At 44.7% G+C, this 20661-nt stretch overlaps 1 protein-coding gene across 3 annotated transcripts in view; it reads right to left on the minus strand.

Moving 5' to 3' along the window:
• lrriq1 (leucine-rich repeats and IQ motif containing 1) overlaps positions 1-20661 on the minus strand; it is a 46909-nt gene that overhangs the window by 7873 nt on the left and 18375 nt on the right. For 2 of the 3 annotated variants that reach the window (XM_054776023.1, XM_054776022.1), the window contains 11 exons: positions 20562-20635; positions 19801-19894; positions 16522-16704; positions 12218-12556; positions 11974-12127; positions 10556-10681; positions 10328-10417; positions 9328-9452; positions 8790-8858; positions 8645-8721; positions 7798-7908 (listed from right to left, as the gene is read on the minus strand). In XM_054776023.1, the coding sequence (XP_054631998.1) occupies positions 7798-7908; positions 8645-8721; positions 8790-8858; positions 9328-9452; positions 10328-10417; positions 10556-10681; positions 11974-12127; positions 12218-12556; positions 16522-16704; positions 19801-19894; positions 20562-20635 (1442 nt within the window). Of the gene's footprint in view, positions 1-7797; positions 7909-8644; positions 8722-8789; positions 8859-9327; positions 9453-10327; positions 10510-10555; positions 10682-11973; positions 12128-12217; positions 12557-16521; positions 16705-19800; positions 19895-20561; positions 20636-20661 lie in introns of those variants that run through there. The other variant, XR_008570394.1, reaches the window with a different exon arrangement.

Here is a 20661-nt window from a genome sequence, read left to right on the forward strand (position 1 = left end):
GCGATGCCCGCATCCTCCCTCAGCTCGAGGTCGAGCGATCCAGACCACAGACGAGAAATTGAACGCACATGAATGGCGGTAAAAAAGACTGACACCGAGTTATTTTGGATCCGAGATGCTAAACAAGACGATTGCGTTTCACTTGGGCTTTGTAGAAGACCTGAAGTGTGAAATCTAGTTAAGTGGTCGGGAGGCAGTGCTTCCAAGCTAAAACAAACACATACACCCGTGCGTTCCCTCTGCCATCAGGCCGGATATTTGTGGAGGTTAGATGTCAGTTTGAATGAAGATGCTGGAAACAGCGTGTGCATCCCTCCTGGGGCAGAGGTGTTAGAGCTCAGGTGGTTGTTGTGGAACCAGCTCACTCTCACAGACTTGACAATAGGAATCATGTGAGGAGTGTTGCTATGTTTTTTGCCTTCACAACAAAACATCTTGCGGCTCCCCTCCATCCTCTCCCTCTCTCTATGTAAGTTGATACCCATTTCAAGTGGGTTACTCATGTCCAGCACATCCACACAAAGAGCCCGGATAAAATAAACATACCGCGTCAGATATCTTGGAAAGAATCTGTCATGGGTTTCGGGGCTAATCACCTCCAGAAGGGCCTTGACTCAAAACCCTGAAACGTTAACCCCTGTTGGGGAGAACTTGTCGGGCCCAAGCTGCCTGCCTGTAGGCCCCGGGCACAGGGGAGAGATCCGTGTGTGCGTGTGTGTGTTGAGGGGGGGCCTTCCAAAGGTCACGGCCAGGGGTGCACCGGGGAAGCTCGGCACGGGTCCATGGGTCCATTTAGGATCACAGCGATGGGAGCCAGTTCCCGACACGCCAGCAGCACGCCTCTCCAGAGTCATCCAGTAAAAAGGCAGCAGGAGGCTTCATCTCCAGAAGCGAGGTGGTTCGAGTTACGTATTTTACAGGAACCACAAGGAGGGAGGGAGACCCCAATGATGGTCGCCATCACTTTATCAGCTGATGAATCTTCATTACTTCTGCATCAGAATCCGTTTGACTGCATCAATCTGTTTGACTGATTGTACACAGGGTGGAGGAGGACTGATAAGAATATTGAGAAGACATTGCAGTAACGTAATCATCATTGGAATGTGACCGGTCCAGAGACACACAATGCAGACACAATCTAAAACAACTGCTGTGTCTCAGATGGAATACTTGTGGCAGTACACTTCAGTCACTCCAGTATGTGTTCAGTATACTGAACGCTGTCCTGAGTATGCAACGTTTGACAGTGCAGTGCTATCTGAAATCCATCACCATAAATGACGGCATCTTATTCCTCTCTCCTATTTTTAATTGTAAATTGTAACCACTAGACAAAGCATTATCACCAACATTTGGATCACCCCCAACACTTCTCTATTGTACAAGCAACCAGTACAACCAATCTTGCTTGCGTGTACCCCTGCTTCAAATGAGGCAGAAATTATGACGTAGCTTTTTGTTTAGTAGTCCCTCCCCTTCTGCTACGTAACCAAGACGGCGACTATTGAGGGCGGTACGTGTCCAGCACTGCGCACTCACCATTTTGACCGTTGAGTGCAACCTGTGGGCAAGGGACGCCGTAAAGGGGAGAAAAGTTAGTAAATGTATTTGTGAAAGGCAATTTGATTGTAATCTAGATACAGAGGGAACGATACAATTCAAAAACGATATTTTTTTAAAAACAGAGCGATTCAATACAATTCAATTGTTTGTTGATGTAGATATTAATCTTACATTATAAAATAAAGAAACTGGCATTCTTACAGTATTTTCTAAAGTGTAAAAGAGTACATCATATCCCCAAACATGCTGTAAGGCACTGGCAAAAATAAAATGCAGAAAAATGAAGGTTGCGGGCTCGACCCTCCGTCGTCCTGTGATCATGTCGAAGTATCCTTGGGCGAGATACTGAACCCCCAGTTGCTCCTGATGCTGCGTCATCAGTAGGTAAATGTGCTAGCAGTGTCAAAGTGCTTTGAGTGCCTTGGAGGTGGAAAAGCTCTATACAAGTGAAAGACCATTTACCATTTTGTTTGATGCTCCTTGAACGCGCCATCTAACTTTCTTCCACAGTGCACAGATAGACGACTATACTGTATTTTTCCCTTTTTTCTTTCACCTCATATTTGGTCCCAAATGCTGATACTATGTGGGAATGCAAAAATGTAAGATTTGATGATCTTATTGAGGACTAACGTGAATATTTGTTTGCTGGATTTGTGCACAACCTCAAGTTAATTCATACTAACAGTGATAATTCTCTCTCTGCAAAATCAACTCCACTGGTGGATGGTGGCTCTATATGCAATGAGTGCTTTTAATTAAGATGTTGTTCCTGTCTTAGTTTTACACACTACATAATATATGATAATTAGATGGCTTGAATGTACGCATTGCCACTAATGACATCCATTCTCATCCCCTCTTTTTGTTTTCATCCATCCATTCTCGTCTTCAGTCACAGTAAGCTACGGTGAATGCGCGACAGCTCTTTTGCACGCAGCCCAGGCTCTTGCGTTGCTTAAGAGACGGCCTGTCAACCGGTTGCTAGTCTTGCGATACGCGAAGTCAGCTGGCACACCCGCGACCATAGTGAGGATAAGCGGCATAGGAAATGGATGTATGGATAAGAAGCTTTGCAATCTTGGTGGTATATTTATGGTGTTTATTGAATAATTCCAAATCCAACAATGTTATACATTTGGTTTTAGTATAAACTGTGCTTAATGTTGCGCACTAAAATGTGTGCAATGAGAGCGACAGGGTTAGCAAATGCCGAGAATGGTGGCTTCTTGGCATGTTTTGTTAGTTTCCTGAACTCCTCCCCCCCATTATACATATTTAAACGATTAGTAGTAGTTCTCCCCTCCGTGAATCACCACCTTACCGTGGTGGAGGGGTTTGTGTGCCCGAGTGATCCTAGGAGCTATGTTGTCTGGGGCTATATGTCCCTGGTAGGGTCTCCCAAGGCAAACAGGTCCTGGGTGACGGGCCAGACCAAGAGTGATTCAGAAGACCCGTATGAACAAACACACGAGGAGAGACCGCACCTCGCCCGGAAGTGGGATACCGGGGCCTCACCCTGGAGCCAGGCCTGGGGGAGGGGCTCGCAGGCGAGCGTCTGGTGGTCGGGCTTTCACCCGTGGGACCCGGCCGGGCTCAGCCAGAAGAAGCCACACGGGATCTCCCCCCCGTAGACCCACCACCTGTGGGGGCAAGCATAAGGGTCCGGTGCATTGCGTTTTGGGTGGCGGTCGAGGGCGGGCACCTAGGCGACCTGGTCTTCGGTGGCCAAATCTGGTTCTTGGGACATGGACCGTCACTTCTCTGGCGGGGAAGGAGCCCGAACTTGTGAGAGAGGTTGAGACATTCCGACTAGATTTAGTCGGACTCACCTAGACCCAGAGTTTGGGTTCTGGATACAAACTCCTCGAGAGGGGCTGGACCTTGTTCTACTCTGGAGTTGCTGCAGGGGAGAGGCGGCGAGCTGGTGTGGGCTTATTAATAGCCCCCCGGCTCGGTGCCTCTGTGTTGGAGTCATCCCGGTGAACGAGAGGGTCATTTCCCTACGCCTTCAGGTTGGGGAAAGGGTCCTGACTGTTGTTTGTGCGTACACGTCAAACGGCAGTTCAGAGTACCCAGCCTTCCTGGAGTCCATCAGAGGGGTGCTGGAGAGCACCCCAACTGGTGACTCTGTCGTTTTACTGGGAGACTTCAACGCCCATGTGGGCAATGACAGTGTGACCTGGAGGGGCGTGATTGGGAGGAACGGCCTCCCCGATCTGAACCCGTGTGGTGTGATGTTGTTGGACTTCTGTGCGAACCACAGTTTGTCCATCACAAACACCATGTTCCAACATAAGGATGTCCATAAGTGTACATGGCAACAGAACACCCTAGGCCGCAGGTCTATGATCGACTTTGTAGTCGTATCATCAGACCTCCGTCCGCATGTTTTGGACACACGGGTAAAGAGAGGGGCTGAGCTGTCAACTGATCACCACCTGGTGATGAGTTGGATTAGATGGCGGGGAAGGATGCCGGACAGACCCGGGAGACCCAAACGTGTAGTGAGGGTGTGCTGGGAACGTTTGGCAGAGTCTCCTGTTCGTCGAGTCTTCAGCTCTCACCTCCGGCAGAGCTTCTCCTGCATCCCGGGGGAGGACGAGGATATCGAGTCCGAATGGGCTCTAATCTGTGCCTCCATTGCTGAGGCAGCCAATCGGAGCTGCGGCCGCAAGGTGGTCGGTGCCAGTGGTGGCGGCAAGCCCCGAACCCGATGGTGGACACCAGAGGTAAGGGCTGCCGTCAAGCTGAAGAAGGAGTCCTATCGAGCATGGATGGCTTGTGGGACTCCTGAAGCAGTTGACAGGTACCGGCAGGCCAAGCGGCACGCGGCACGCGGCTTCGGCGGTGGTCAAGGCAAAAACTCGGGTGTGGGAGGAGTTCGGTGAGGCCATGGAACACGACTTTCGGTCGGCCTCGAAGAGGTTCTGGCAAACCGTCCGGCGCCTCAGAAAGGGGAAGCAGTGCCCGGTCCACACTGTTTAAAGTGGGGACGGGGGCCTGCTGACCTCGACTGAGGATATAGTTGGGCGGTGGAAGGAATACTTTGAGGCCCTTCTCAATCCCACTGACATACCTTCCATAGAGGAAGCAGAGACTGAGGACACGAACGCGGACAGTTCCATCACCGTGGCTGAGGTATCTGGGGTAGTCAAAATGCTCCCCAGTGGCAAACTCCGGGGGTGGACGAGTTTCGCCCTGAATTCTTCAAGGTTCTGGATGTTGCGGGACTGTCTTGGCTGACATGTCTCTTCAACATTGCGTGGAAGTCGGGAACAGTACCTCTGGATAGGCAGACTGGGGTGGTGGTCCCCCTTTTCAAGAAGGGGGAGCGGAGGGTGTGTTCCAACTATAGGGGGATCACACTCCTCAGCCTCCCTGGGAAAGTCTATTCCAGGGTGCTGGAGAGAAGGGTACGACCGTTAATCGAACCTCGGCTACAGGAGGTGCAATGTGGTTTTCGTCCTGGTCGCAGAACACTGGACCAGCTCTACCCCTTGCAAGAGTACTGGAGGGTACTTGGGAGTTTGCCCAACCGGTCTACATGTGCTTTGTGGACCTGGAAAAGGCATTCGACCGTGTCCCTCGCGGTGTCCTGTGGGGGGTGCTCCGGGAGTATGGGATTGGTGGCACGCTACTACGTGCCATTCAGTCCTTGTACAACCGGAGCAGGAGCCTGGTTCGCATTGCCAGTAGTAAGTCAAGCCTGTTTCCGGTGAACGTTGGCCTCCGCCAAGGCTGCCCTTTGTCACCGATTCTGTTTATAATTTTCATGGACAGAATATCTAGGCGCAGCCAAGGTGTCGAGCGAGTCCAGTTCAGGGGCACTAGGATCTCATCTCTGCTATTTGCAGACGATGTGGTCCTGATGGCCTCATCGGGCTGTGACCTGCAGCGTTTACTGGGACGGTTTGCATCTGAGTGTGAAGCTTCTGGGATGAAACTCAGCACCTCCAAATTTGAGGCCATGGTTCTCAGTCGGAAAAGGGTGGATTGCTCCCTCCGGGTTGGGAATGAGGTCCTGCCCCAGGTGGAGGAGTTCAAGTATCTCGGGGTCTTGTTCACGAGTGAGGGAAGGTTGGAACGTGAGGTCGATAGGCGGATCGGCGCAGCGTCTGCAGTAATGCGGTCGCTGTACCGGACCGTCGTGGTGAAGAGAGAGCTGAGCCGGAAGGCAAAGCTCTCAATTTGCCGTTCGATCTATGTTCCCACCCTCACCTATGGTCGTGAGCTTTGGGTCATGACCGAAAGAACGAGATCGCGGATACAAGCGGCTGAATTGAGTTTTCTTCGTAGGGTAGCGGGACCCACCCTAAGAGACAGGGTGAGGAGCTCGGTTATCCGGGAGGAGCTCAGAGTAGAGCCGCTGCTCCTTCACATCGAGAGGAGCCAGCTGAGGTGGCTCGGGCATCTAGTCCGGATGCCTCCCGGACGCCTCCCTGGTGAGGTGTTTCGGGCATGCCCAGCCGGGAGAAGGCCCCGGGGAAGACCTAGGACACACTGGAGGGATTATGTCTCACAGCTGGCCTGGGAACGCCTTGGTGTCCTCCCGTGGAGCTGGAGGAGGTGGTCGGGGACCGGGAAGTCTGGGCTTCCCTACTTAGACTGCTGCCCCCGCGACCCGGACCCGGATAAGCGGAGGAAAATGGAATGGAATAGAATGGAATAGTAGTAGTTCTGAAGTATAGGAGATGTCACAAGGTTAGAACATTACCACACCAAGCATCATGGGAAATGTAGTTTTTAGCCATAAATTAGCCACACCGATGTATAATCCACGGGGTTCAAAGTTTGACAAAAACTTATGTATACTTGTATGTAGTAACAATGTACTAATAACTACCTATCGCAACACAATATCAGTAATGGTTATGTTCTTTCTTCGCTTTTCTCTGCGTCGGTGGCTGTGTTTTGATACAGAGTGTATTCTTGCCGGAAAGCGTTCTCAGCATGATGTCACAGCCAAGATGGCGGCAGTTCACAAAACTCGCCGGCGGGCGTTTGATAATCACAACTTCATTTCACTCATATTTTATAGGTTTAATGGCAGATGACAGCAGTATGACAAAAGCGTTTTACTAAGTGAATATTTTTTTACTGCCTTTTTATTGCTTTTTTCAAACATTTTTTGGGATCATGAGCACTTGAAAAATTGCCTGTACAGTTAATGATGGTCTTATGATGGCGAAAGTTCAATCCATCCATCCTAAAAGTCAGTTTTCAGCAGACTATCAGTTCAAATATCAGCATTATACTTGGACCAAACACTTTTCTGCATGGATGACCTTGAGAGAGACCAGAGGCCTTGACCCTGGTGGTGGCGAGGGAGGGGGCAGAGGAAAGATGGAGACAGGCCCGCATGATAAAAGCCCATACTCCCCACCTCTATTATCCTCCCTCTAGCTCTTCCCCTTCTTTGAAGTGTGGCTGCGGATGTCACAATGTCAAATCATCTCTCGACCTCAGGGCAGGGCAGGAGGCCACAGCAGGAAAAGTTAGAGGGAGAAATTTACCTCAAACTTCCGCACAACACAGTCTTGCAAAACGTCCTTAAAGACAGCAGGATGTTTCTCTCATATAGAGGATCTTTGAATGGTGTTTTTGTCATATGGACAATATTTGACTAGCATTTTTGCAGCACAAACAGAATCTTTGACATTTCATTCATTCATTTTCTATGCCGCTTGTCCTCACTAGGGTTGAAGGGGTATGTTGGAGCCTATCCCAGCTGACTTCAGGCGAGAGGTGGGGTATACCCTGGGCTGGTCGCCAGCCAATCGCAGGGCACATATAGACAAACAACCTTTCACAGTCCCATTTATACGTATGGACAATTTACAGTCTCCAGTTAAACTAAATTTTTGGGATGTGGGAGGAAGCCGGAGTACACAGAGAAAACCCACGCATGCACAGGAAGAACATGCAAGCTCCACACAGACCCAAAATCCAAATTTTCCTGATTCTGGTTTTAGATTTTTTGTGATTTTAGAAAAATTAATTTAAAATAAATAATGGCACAGTCATACACGTGAGGCTGCACTGGGGGAACGCAACAGTGTGTTCATACTTGACCAGCCTTTCCCAATATGAGGTTATGGGTCCAAAACAGGTCCCAGGTCAGTTTTCATTGGCTCAAGTGTTTCACTGATCATCATGTAGGCACAAATTCTTATGGTAAAGGGCTTTTTGAGTACGTCCACCTCTGGCCTAAGAAGTAGTCTTTCTTACCTTTGGTATCATCATTACCACGTAGTCTCAGCCTGCGTGGAGCCTCTACTGCACCCAGCTGGTAAGTGGTGAGTGGAAAGTTTCTACAAGCCACCAGATGCACAGATGGACCTAGGAGGGCAGCAGAAAGTTAGAGGGACAAGGCGGGCCTGAAACCAGACGCAGGGAAACACAGCCTGACTTCTGGGAACTGGCAGAGCTGCTCTGGTTCTAGTGAGGCCGCTGCCATGACAAGTTAGATTCGACAAAGACCTGGCGGTCATTGGAGCAAAATGACAAGACTGCGAGTAGTGGAAGCATGCTTTTGCAGTTGTGATCAAAAAACAGTGTGCCTCTACATGGCAGCGGTGTGCTAACCAGGACTGGACGACTGTCTGAGCAGCACCGAGCTGACGTCACCTTGGAAACCACAACAACGAAATGAAAGTCAGGACTAGGGGACTTGTCAGGAAGTTTCTTGGCAGGATTTTTCCTTTTTTTTTTGGTTTCCAGTTCTCAAATAAAGCTCAATGAGAAGCGACAGAGTCTGGCTTCTGCTGTCTGTTACGGCTCATTACCTCACACCACTTGGAAAGGTGCACTGCTGTCAAAGCAATGCTGCCGAAGCAACCTTTTTTTTTCCCCTTTTAGGAAGTACAGTCCTATATATTTAGAAATGAAAAATGAAGCGTTGTGGATAAAATATAGTTGCAGAGTTTCTGGCATGAGAGTTTCTAATAATGTGTACTAATCACTACTAATACTTGTATATTCCACTCACAGGCCTAACACCTGGAAAAATAAGCACAAGCACACTTAGTATAAAGCTTATGTTGCATGTTCATCATTTCCAATGGTATACACACACCTGAGGTTTTTTTCTTCGACTTCATCTTCTGGGCTCTTTTCAGCATCAGCTCAGCTGTGTGAGGATTAGTGAAACCCCTGAAGGAATAAGTATGCACAGTGACATTATGACTCATCACACTGACAACCTCAATGAGATGATTTACCATTCCTTCAGAATTTGTTCTGATCTTTCAGAGAGGCCACTCGCCACCGAGACTGAAGCAGATTTGTTTCTATAATAAAAAGAACAGAATTTTACACTATGACATATTATCTTACAGCATACCATTTTATTCCTTTTAATTGTCATAGGCAATTTATTATGTTGAAAATAAGTATTTGAGTTTCCCCTTTTACAAAGATTGGAACAGTCCAGAATTGTTAAGGGAGGTTTATTGTAACAGAGAAAGACAGGATGTAAGAAATTTATATATTTATAAAAGTATTTGTATTAGATTAAGTGAAATAACATGGCCCGTCTTGTGCAGGTCTACAATCTTGTCCTTGAGGTCCCTTGACAGCTCTTGGGTCTTGCCCGTGATGGCAACCAAAAACCTTCCTAAAAAATGATGTACTGTTCATAGGTTTGTAAGGGAGTAAACCTGCAAAATCAGCAGGGGATCAAATACTTATTTCACGTATGTTTAAGAAATTAATGATGTTCCACAGACCGAGCATACAAGTGACGGTTGGAGGTCCTACCTATGTGGTGATGCGGTCTTGCCGGTAGAGTAATCCTGGCCCTTGACCCCCCAGGCCTGCGTAGGTCTCCATACAGGCAGAGGTGGCAGAACATGCTGGGAATGTTCATGGTAGGAGCCAGGAAGCTAGAATACAAACACAGCATACTGCTTCATACAACGAGACACGCTCATGTGTAAATAATAAAGTGCTGTCAAGGTTCCATCTCGTCGTGGCGAAGGTGCTAAATTGTTCACAGCGAGGCTGGCCGTGACAGCAGCTGCACGCCGTCAGCTGCACCCCAAACTGGCTACCATGATGTAGAGTGCTACAAATGAGCCAAAGAAAAGATCCAACAGGAGGTAAATGAAGGCAGAAAAAACACAGTCCACCACCATGAAAAACGACATCTGCCGGCGCTGAGCAACCTTCAGGCCTCTCCAAAGTAATTGTGTTTTTCCAGAAAATATATTCAAAGATCAATCAGGCACAGGGAGAAGAGTCCCTGGGGGAGTGATAAGCATGATGAGAAAGGGATAGCAAATTACTCTACTGACGAGGACCAAAATTCACACACTGTCATCTGATACACAAGCCTATATACTATACTGCACACTATATAATTCGAAATGAAGAAATATTTTTGGATTGTGTCCATTTGTGACGCCAGAGGTCACTGATGTTGGATGTGAGTTGGGGTCTCAAATGCAGCTTCCTAGGGGAACATTTACAGCAGGGGTGCCCGAAGTGCAGCCTGGGGGCCACTTCGACCTGCAGCTCGTTTTTTTATTGGCCCTCGGCATGCTGTTAATATAATTAAAACTAATTTGCTTTGTCAACTATAATGCAAAGCTGAGATGTTTTGTTCAGATAGCTTAGCGTACTGTATATTGACCTACATTGGATTGCTTTTAGCATCTTCAATGTACAAAATGTATCAATGTGGCCTCCGCATTCTTCACTTTTTCTATATTCTGTAAGTTTGGACATCCCTGGTCTACAGTGTGGTTTGCTGCCTTACCTGCTGCAACAATGGCTTCTTTGACACTGACGAGCATCTGGCAGGAAGCTCGTCACATAGCGGCACAGTCCAGCCTTGCTCGAGTGTAGCCTTTTCAAAATAAAATGTTTAAACTCAAATATTCCTTGATAGGAAATGAGCTGTTGTGTAAATAATGTTGTTTTGGTTTGCTTTACAGAACTCTGAAAGTCAAAAAAGGAAAGCAGATCACATGAACACGAGGCACACCTCATCAAAGACAAAATCGTCCAGGTCCACCACCTCAAAGATGTCATCCTCGCCTGTGTCGAGCGACGTGACGGCAGCAAGAGCGGACGCCAGCCTCCTCCTCCAAGTGAAGCCCCTCCAATGTGCCTGATGTGAAGCACACAAAAGATATAAAACACTCCATGAATCACAGTGCAAACCTCAAATATTGTGTCCTGTTCCATTTGAGATAAAACATGTTAACCTCAATTTTTTCTTTTTTTTTTAATGGCCGATTGTTGTTGAACTCTCCATGACTTCAGGCTGCTCCAAGACAAATGGAGCTCCACTGTGCCTCTAAATCCTACAATTCCCCATGGGAGTTGAAAAAGGGCGGGGGGCACATTCACTTTAAGTTGAGGCAAACAGGAATTTTAGAACTCGTACTAGCAGACTTCTTTGGAATCTGATAAATCACTTTATACCTCCCCAATACACACGCACACAGCTCCCATTGAATGATGGATCTGGGAAGTGTTGAACAGAATGATTTTTTTTTTAATAGCAGCAGCCTTGTGGAGGATTAGCACAACAAGGCTACACGGCACATATGAGGCGTGAAGATGGATGACCAGAGGAACATGTTTATTCTATTTACCTTTATATACTGACCACACCATGAGGTACATCAATCCATCCATTCATCCATCCATCCATCCATCCATCCATCTTCTATACCGCTTGTCCTACTAGGGTTATGGGGGTATGCCTAGCTGACCATGGGTGAGAGGCGGGGTACACCCTGGACTGATCACTAGCCAATTGCAGGGCATATATGGAAAAACAACCATTCACACTCACATTCAAACCTATGGACAATTTAGTCTCCAATGAACCTAACATGCATGTTAATACCCATAGAAAACCTCTAATAAGAGCCAATACAAAAGTTGTACAGGTGATACTCCTGTTACATTTCGTGTTAGGTTTTGTGGTTATGACACGCTCCCATAATTTATTAATACTGTATAAAAATAAAAAGAGAACTGGTTAAGTCCGCATGGCGGAAGAATATGTAGGCATGTAGTCATGCATTGCTACACTGAGGAAGGACTTTTATTTCTTCTTAGTTATATTTAATTCCTTCATTATGTCTACCAAGCGCAAGGTTGGTAGTGTGTCAAAGCAAAGAAAATTGAAAGTGGAGAAACGATCAATACTGGCCGCATGCCGGATCCAAGCCACTCATACTTTATATGTTCATGTGTTCTGTGTACAGTATGAGTGACTTAGGTGTTTTTTTTTAGGTATCGTTTAGGTATAAGTTCCGACTTACACTAAAACTTCACATGTTGGTGTCGTGTACATAGACCGAGGACCTCTTGTACAGTATATGGAAATTCTGTCTTCATATGGGTTGTCATTTAACAATGTGTTTATTAGAGTGGTTGTCATTTTACCTGAATAACAGTTGCTGCATGATGTTGGGCAACAATAGAAGCAGCAGCTCCACACTCTGTTTTTCCTCCTCCATCCTCAGATGTAAAAGAGGTGCTGATGTTCCACTTCTGTTTGTGTTTCCTTTCAAGCTGCTGAACCAGCACAGCGTCAGTGCTGCTCCCAAAAGGGGACATACAAGCACACAAAGACACAAAGTGAAGGACACGTGGTATGGTACGTGGTGCCATTGCGCCTTAAAATTACATATTGTGGCAGAAGTCTTGATGTTGTGACACTGCCGCCATTTGCAGACCCGTTCTTTTTCCTTTTGCTGCAGAGGTTGGAAAGTCACAAACCGGCGACACCTCTTGCTCTGGTGAAAGCTGCAAAGTGTCACAACAAATCTGCTTGTTGCAAGTGACTAGGGAAACCTTGTCACTGAACTCTGCCTCATTGATAATGTCGACTGATTGGCTAGTGGCTTTTTGCTTGTCGCTGATGTCAGTGCACTCATGGGCATGACGATGGTCCTCAGCCAGCCGCAAGGTTTCAGTCAAGTGTTGGCAGGTCAGTTTCACAGCGTCCAGTGGGTGCAAGGCTTTGCTGTGAAGAAACACAAGCCATGTTAATGCAAGCATTAGACAAATCAGCTGAAGTTAGTCACCATGCATTTTTAATGTATTCATTAGTATAGCAAAGTTTTCCAAGCTAATAAAAATGAACTGTGATGTATGATTTTCTCTAATTCTACACCACCTCAGTGAAAAAATTCTAGTTTACAGACATATTGCCATAACTGTGATTGGTTTTATTCATGAATATCACCTTCTTATGCAAATCTAACGTCAATAACTATGCAGACAACACTGACCTTACATTTTTAAAACATTTAAACACCACTTTGACATAGTGTAGAAAGACTATAGTGCACAGGCCACTAACTGGCGGGCGCAGTCCAAGTCTGGCCCCAGATGCCGTCTTGTACAAGCCTGGATTTATAGTCAAGAAATTATTTAAGTATTTTAAGCTTTGGTAGGGCACTTCTATCTTGACCGTCGCAGCTTTTAAATATCGATCAGGCTGAACGATGAGGCTAAAGGCTAGACTGTGATTCCATCTGTTCTATCGATCAGCTTTCATTATCATTCATTAATGCTGAGTTATCTATATATACAGTCATGGAAAAAAGGATTAGACCACCCTTGTTTCTTCAGTTTATTGATCCATTTTAATGCCTGGTACAACTAAAGGTACATTTGTTTGGACAAATATAATGATAACAAATATAGCTTATAAGAGTTTAATTTAAGAGCTGACGTTTTTTTTTTATCATAACCAAAATCACTTAAGTTCTTACATGAATAGCTATAGCATTGTACTGCCAAAAAAATTAACTGTTATGAGCTATTTTTGTTGTCATTGTTATATTTGTCCAACCAAAGTTACTTTTAGTTGTATCAGGCATTAAAATGAACAAGAAACTGAACAAACAAGGGTGGTCTAATCATTTCTTCCATGACTGTATTTTACCATTTTAAATATTTAACCTCTGAGGTGATCTCCAGTGAGGATGTGTGTGTGCCTCCTAACAACATACAGTATAATGTCTCTTTCATTGAGGGGATAAACAGACTACAAAGCCACTTAATTCATCTATTAGCAGCATGTCCCTGATTCCCCGTCCTCAGCCTCGGGGGTCAAGAGATACAAGAGTAGCCGGCCAGTAACCTGTAGTCCAGATCCTTCTTGACAAAGACCTGGCTCTTCCTTCACAGTGGGACAACAGGGAGAGGAGTCTGGAGGTCCGAAGGCACTGTGACCCCGGTAACCCACCGCTCCTTTTTCTGCTATACCTGCTGGTTCACTCCAGGGTCACCATGAGAATGTAAAACAGTGGTCAACTGAAGATGCCAGTGACACTCTAACAACGATAAAATGTGTCAATTAGACACATTTATGCTGGTTTTTCACAATTAGATTGGATTGGATAGAGTGGTCAAGAGGGGGTGCACAGAGTGTGAATGATCCTGTCTTATTTGGCCCGTGTGTTGAGACACTTTGAGTGGATGTCGCCCAGGTTTGGCAGGGGGGTGGTGAGTCTTAACCAACAGCTGTAGGTCTTTTTTTCCCAGCAGCTTTATCACCCAGTACAGCAGTGTGTAAAGATGCTCTCAAATGTGCAGCAATAGAAGCTGGCGAAAAGTTTCTAGGGAAGCATGTTCCTTTTCAGTGCCCTCAGAAAGAACAGCCTCTGGCTGAGCTCTTCTGATGATGTGGGATGTGTTCAGGCTCCAGGTCAGGTCCTCTATTATGTGCACTTTCTTCAGTGTATTTTTCATTCATTTGCTCAACATATTGGATCACTTTGAGACAGTCTTGCGTGCACCGATTCTGACTTTTTGCCTAGTAAAAGTGATATCGTCTACAAGAGTGTGGCCCTTTCATCCTGTGTCCTGTAGAGAAACGTTGTGAAACCGTACCCCTGGTAAACCCCATGGTTCCACACCTTACTGGACCGACGTGTGGCACACTGCTCACCTTCTCTAAGCCTCGGTCTGACACTGGGTCAGGCCAGGGGTTAAATGGCGGCACTGGTCCTCACAAAGTCCACAGACTGGCTCATTGTCCAGAGGCCAGGGGGGTAGAGGGCACACGGTGAGGGGGGAGGTGAGGGGAGCCCTATGCCGCTACTCCCCCCTCAAGCCATAGGAGTCCTCGGTGTGACCCGTACGTGTAGCCGACGCCACGTTTCATCTTTTGTGCGGTGTAATTTGGAAGGGTCACTGAGATAAGCAGAAAGTTGACCACAGTTTTAAATGTTGGTGGTCCATCCCATGTAGGAGAAGCACTGTGGGCCAAAGACAGGGAAGGACTTGTGCAAATAGATGGACGTTGTCTTAAGGCTCACTACACCCTGTGCATCAGACATAACAAGAAGATAGCTGACATTCCTGGCTGCCACATGTCTCTCGAGACAAACAAAGAAGACAAACTCAAATAAAATCACGACGAAGAGAGTGGCATACTATATTTATACTGTTTCAACTTATAATAAAAGCTGCAACATGACCATTTCTGACTTTTGCCTCTGGTACTTCTACACCAGGGGGTGTCCAAAGTGCAGCCTGGGGGCCAACTGCGACACATTCTAAAAATACAATTAAAACTACAAAAAAATAACAGCAAAAATAAAAAAGGACAAAAAGATAATATATATATATATATATATATATATATATATATATATATATATATATATATATATATATATATATATACACACACACACATATACACACACACACACACATATATATATATATATATATATATATATATATATATATATATATACATACGTATATATATATATATATACACACACACACACACACATACACGCAAACGCACACGCCCACCCACACACACACACACACACACAGTCATGGAAAAAATGATGAGACCACCTTTGTTTCTTCAGTTTCTTGTTAATTTTAATGCCTGATACAACAAAACGTACCTTTGTTTGGACAAATATAACAATGACAACAAAAATAGCTCATAAGAGTGTGGAACGTACTGTGTGGAACGTACCGGACATTTGTGAGAGTGATATACATTTTTCATTTTTTCCTGCAAAACACACACGAAAAATATCTTGCCGGGGTAGCACGTTAAAAAGCTTTAATTTAATACGGCATTGGAAGAACAAACACTTGACAGAGTATGGTGAGTTTTCGAGGCTCACATGTGATCGGTATCGGTATCGACCAATTTCACTCATGGGTGATCGTTATCGGCAGCATAAAACCCAGATCAGAGCATCCCTACTTTTTAGCGTCTGATTGGTTTTAGTCTTTGTAAAAAATTACAAATATTAAAATGGTCCCCTCATCCTAGATCTTTGCACCAATGCCATTGGACTGTCGCAGCAAAAAGTGAACCGACTTGATTTGCAGCAAAAAGCAAAACTGCCGTGCCCACTTCATACTGAACACATACCAGATAACCACACAAGTGATGGAAGCTTAAAATTTAACCTCGCACTTTTCTACAAAGGAGTGGAAAGAAATATGAATACAGTAATGCAGTCGTTAGGTCATGATAATACCAGTACGCTTTGTCACTTATAACATGAAGCTGACATATACAGTAGCCTGTTTAATATATAATTTATCAGCATATCTACATTGGATTAGTCTTTTCAGAAAATTAAAAATATTAAATGGCCCCTCAAATCCCTTGATTTTTTAGTATGCAGCCCTTGGTGGGAATAGGTGGACACCCCTGTTCTACTCTGTTTTCATACTGTTATTTAATTCATGAGCACTAAAATTCACTGAAACCACCTTTGAAGCACTACCTTTTGGACAAATTGGACCTCCAAATCAACAGAGGGCACCATTTTACCAAATAGTTTGTATGTAATGCTTGGGTCATTGTTTGACCACAATGGCAGATATGGCCCCCGTGTAATCCCTGTGTTGGTGAAGGCGGTAAAACTAGCACTACATCACCCTGCGATCACGCACACCAACATAACATCGACATAATTTTGTTTACTTTACCTGAGTTGTTCACTGTGTTTCTGCCTTAAATCATGAGTTTGCTGAAGCTGTGCCTGGATGAAGTTGAGGAAGATGTCGGAGGCGGGGCTTATCTGCTGAGCAACAGCAGAGTCCATCACGGGGAAGTCAGTATCCGTCTTATCGATGGTCCTCAGACTAGAGACAGCTCTCTGTAGTGTTGATCTGATGAAAAGTGGGTAAAAGATGACATGAATAGCTATAATTATATTTATTTGTCAAGTTTATGTATATATTTTTGCAATATTATAATAATTGGATGTTATGGGGCTGTCTTGGTTGTCACGTCTCTGTCACATTGGGTGGAAATTGGAAAGATTACCTATTAAGTGTGTTCCAGCTACGCGTATAGGGTGATCACACTACTACACGCCAGTCAGTCCTTGTACAACTAGAGTAGGAACAATGAATATTGGCCTCCCCCAAGGCTGCGTTTGTCACCGGTGGTGGTGTTAAGGGTGTCTAGTATGGGTGTCTAGTATGTGGGCCTCGTTTGGGTGTCTAGTTGAGGATCTTGCCTTTGGCATTTATTGGGGCGGTTCGCAGATGAGTGGGAAGCTTCGGGGATGAAACTCAGCACCAACAAATCTGAAGTCACGGTCAAAATTTCATGCTATGGGTTGGAAATGAGGTTTTGCCTCGGGTTTTTAAACATATACATAAGTCTAAAAAGTTGGAAATGTAAGACAGGGTATCAGGCCTATTGAGGGGAGGAGAGCTCAATGAGTGGCAGAGTCTAGAGAGGGGGGGCTCAATCTTCAGCCTGAGGCTAAGGATGTTCGAGTGGAGGAATCCCAAGTATCTGCCAGAGAAACAGACTCTAGAGCGTCCACCAGCCCAGCTTGGACCAAACGTGATCCATTCAGTGGGAAAATGTGGAGCTGGAAACACGACAGGACACTGGGGAACATCAATAATAAAATCAGCAAAAACAACACACCCTCAGGCTACAAAGTGGAACTTTTTTTAAAGCTTTATAAACAACAGACTTCTTCAAAATGGATTCCCAGAGCAACATATGATCTCAAGCGCTGCCCGCAGTATGTCGCATGATAAAGATAAAACATGAGGTGGCTTCAAAATGTGAAAATTTTGTTAATGTACCGGTATATATTTGCTAAAATTGACCTATTTGTGTCATACATACGGTGCAAAAGAGTGATATATTGGCTTTGGTCAATATCCTCTTCAAACTTTCATTAACAATGAATATCAACACAAGGTGAGTCACTGGTGGAATTGGTAGATACACTGAATACACCATCCTTCGAGAAAACTTTCTACAACAAATCATGCTATACAGTATTAAATACAATGGTGATGGTTTTTAGCAGATGAGCGATGTCACTGTTGTCTGACACAGTTTGACTGTGTTTATGTCTGTTCTCTTAGACACAGATTGGGATTATATTACACGCCTGCGGGCATTTTGCCTGGCGGCCTTTATAAATTAGGTACAAAGCTAAATAAATAGGACCTCTTGTGTCAGAGTCAGTTTAAGTGAAGCTCCAAAAACGTCATTCGCAGCCCTGAGTTGCTTTTTTAAAGCAGTCATGTTGATCTAGTAAGAGAGTAAACAGTATTGAGCAGGATTACACCAAAAATAATTTCCCCAAAACTTTGTAGAGTACGTGTGTTCATCATCCACCCAGCGGGCCATTTGCAGCCGCCACATCACTTTTTATATTGGCCAGCAGCATAATCTAAAAATAAGATTAAACATTATGAAGGAGAATTAACACAAAGAAGAAAAAAATATACAGTATATAAAAGGTTGTACAATGAAAAAGTTGAAATGTTGAATGTTACCAGATAAATTATTATATGACTACAATAATGAGATGAGATGTAGGTAGCCCTGTCACGATAATCAATAAATCAATTAATCTCATGGTAAATAAAAAAAAACTCGATAATTTTAACAAATATAAACGGCATGAAAGCTTTGGTTTCTTAGCCGAATGCCACAGCCCGAGTGTGGGTTTTAAACAGAATCAACAAGGTGAGCCCATGAACACAGACGAGCCGATATGTCGCATTTGTTGGAAAGTAGCGGCGACGAAGAAGGGGAATGCGACCAGTTTACATGTGCACCTCAAACACAACCATTCTGTCCAGTTTTCCCAACTGGTGAAAATTGGCTCGACAGTCAGCGCTTACTGCCCGTCTGTTTATCATCCTCCATGAAGCAAGAAGCAGTAGACAAACACAAATACCACTATTTTTTTTTTAACAGGCCTTGGTGGAGGTGTCGTTATATTGTAACTATAGATGGTCAGTATATCATTATTAAAACAGCAAATCTAAGACTTGTGCGCAGTACTGTACATCATCATCTGCATCCTCGCTCATAAGCCAGTCCATATTTCACAGAGTGAGGACTTCCTCTCCAAAGCAGGCTCTTAAGGTGGTCCTAAATTTACCGGGTTCAGTGTTTTCATATCTGGGGTGATGGGTAGCAGAGAGATTCCCCACACTTGCCACTGTTATCGCTGGCTTGGGATGAAAGCACCATGCTAGAAATACAAAGTTGAGACACTGCAGGTTACGCAGAGTTTATTGGCACGTGAATACATCATACTAAACAGTCGGAATCACTGAGCCAAACATCTATGGTTGTGTTTGCTTCCTCTCAAACAAAATGTTTCGCCCTCGTGTCTGCTCTTAGAGCATAGAGATAGTCCGTAATGCAATTATCCATAAGTGAACCATTAATGGCTTTTTTGGCAGGATGTTCAAGTGTAGTTTTACTCGTTTTGGATCTGCTGCTATTAAAAAATGGTCATGAGTTGTTGTTTTTTTTTTTTGGTCATCAAGACACACCCGCTGTCATGTCATGCATATTTCCTGTATGACTCATGACTCGTGTGCTTTTTGAGCATGAGAAAAATAATAGATTTTTGTAGAATGAGTTATTATTGTTTACTTTGTGAGCGCTAACATATGTTCTACATACACACACACATCACTGGTACATCACTGCAATTAAACGAGGGCTGAGGATCACAGTACCAAGGAAGTGCACAGCAAGGAAGGTGTTCTGCTGGAATGTTGAAGTTATTTGAGCTTGTGGAATGATCTGGGGATAAAGAGAGTCACTGCAGTAGCGGTGAGCAGAGGACTTCCTGTGAGAATGATGCCAGATACTCTATTGATCCCAAAAGGGAAATACTGGAGATTCCGGGAATGTGCTGCTCTGACATTTTGGTCTTTGGGGCTGCATTGTAAGTCAGTGTTGGTGGCATGAAATCATCATCTCACCTCCAACTGCTCTCCTGCTGAAGAGGATTCCCTGTGAGGTGCACCTCCTTCAGCGAATGACATCCCTCCAGGCTGACACACGCGTTCTTCACATCTTAGAAATAATTTAATCTTGTTAGCGACCGTCATGAGAGTTCACACACATTGTACTGTGTCTAAGCAACAATCCTATTCATTTTGAATGGTTTCCCATTCAACATAGTGGAGGTAGCTGAGGTCAAAGCTGTACATTGTTGAATACTATATCACCCCGCATAGTCTGTGTCACTTATTGCATACAGTCCAGTCGACCCTCGCCACATCGCTGTTTAAATTTCGCTACTTCTATATATCTATCATGGTTTTTCCAACATACATTAATTAATAAATCATGCTGTTTCATGGTTGAATACAGTTTAAAAAAAGGCTTGTTACCTCATGTCTAGAGGGCTCTAAAAATTGTATTTTGATCGTAAACAGGCTTTCTATGCTATAACTACCAAAATATTTGATTTATAAATAAGGAACCCTACTTTGCAGAAATTCACTTATCTGATGATAAACGAGGGATTACTGTATGTAGATTTAGAGGTTATTACATAGGACTGTATAGTCTGCGTACAGGTTTTTATTTACTTTATCTTATTTTAAATTTCTTAATTTAGTTACCTTTAGCTTGAGTTAAAGAGCTATGTCAGCTACTGGGTGTTGAAATTTCTCTCGGGATCAATAAAGTATGGATCCACCTATCTTGTCATTGCTTTGTAATGGAGATCAATTACCTGAAAGGCAGTTGAAGCGCAGGTCAAGTTTAGAGAGGGACACAGCAGCAGACATGGGAGGCAGGTGTGTGAGCCTTGCACAAACAAGTAAAGCATGTTC

The sequence above is a fragment of the Dunckerocampus dactyliophorus genome, chromosome 5 (genome assembly GCF_027744805.1).
Source record: "Dunckerocampus dactyliophorus isolate RoL2022-P2 chromosome 5, RoL_Ddac_1.1, whole genome shotgun sequence".
NCBI lineage: Eukaryota > Metazoa > Chordata > Actinopteri > Syngnathiformes > Syngnathidae > Dunckerocampus > Dunckerocampus dactyliophorus.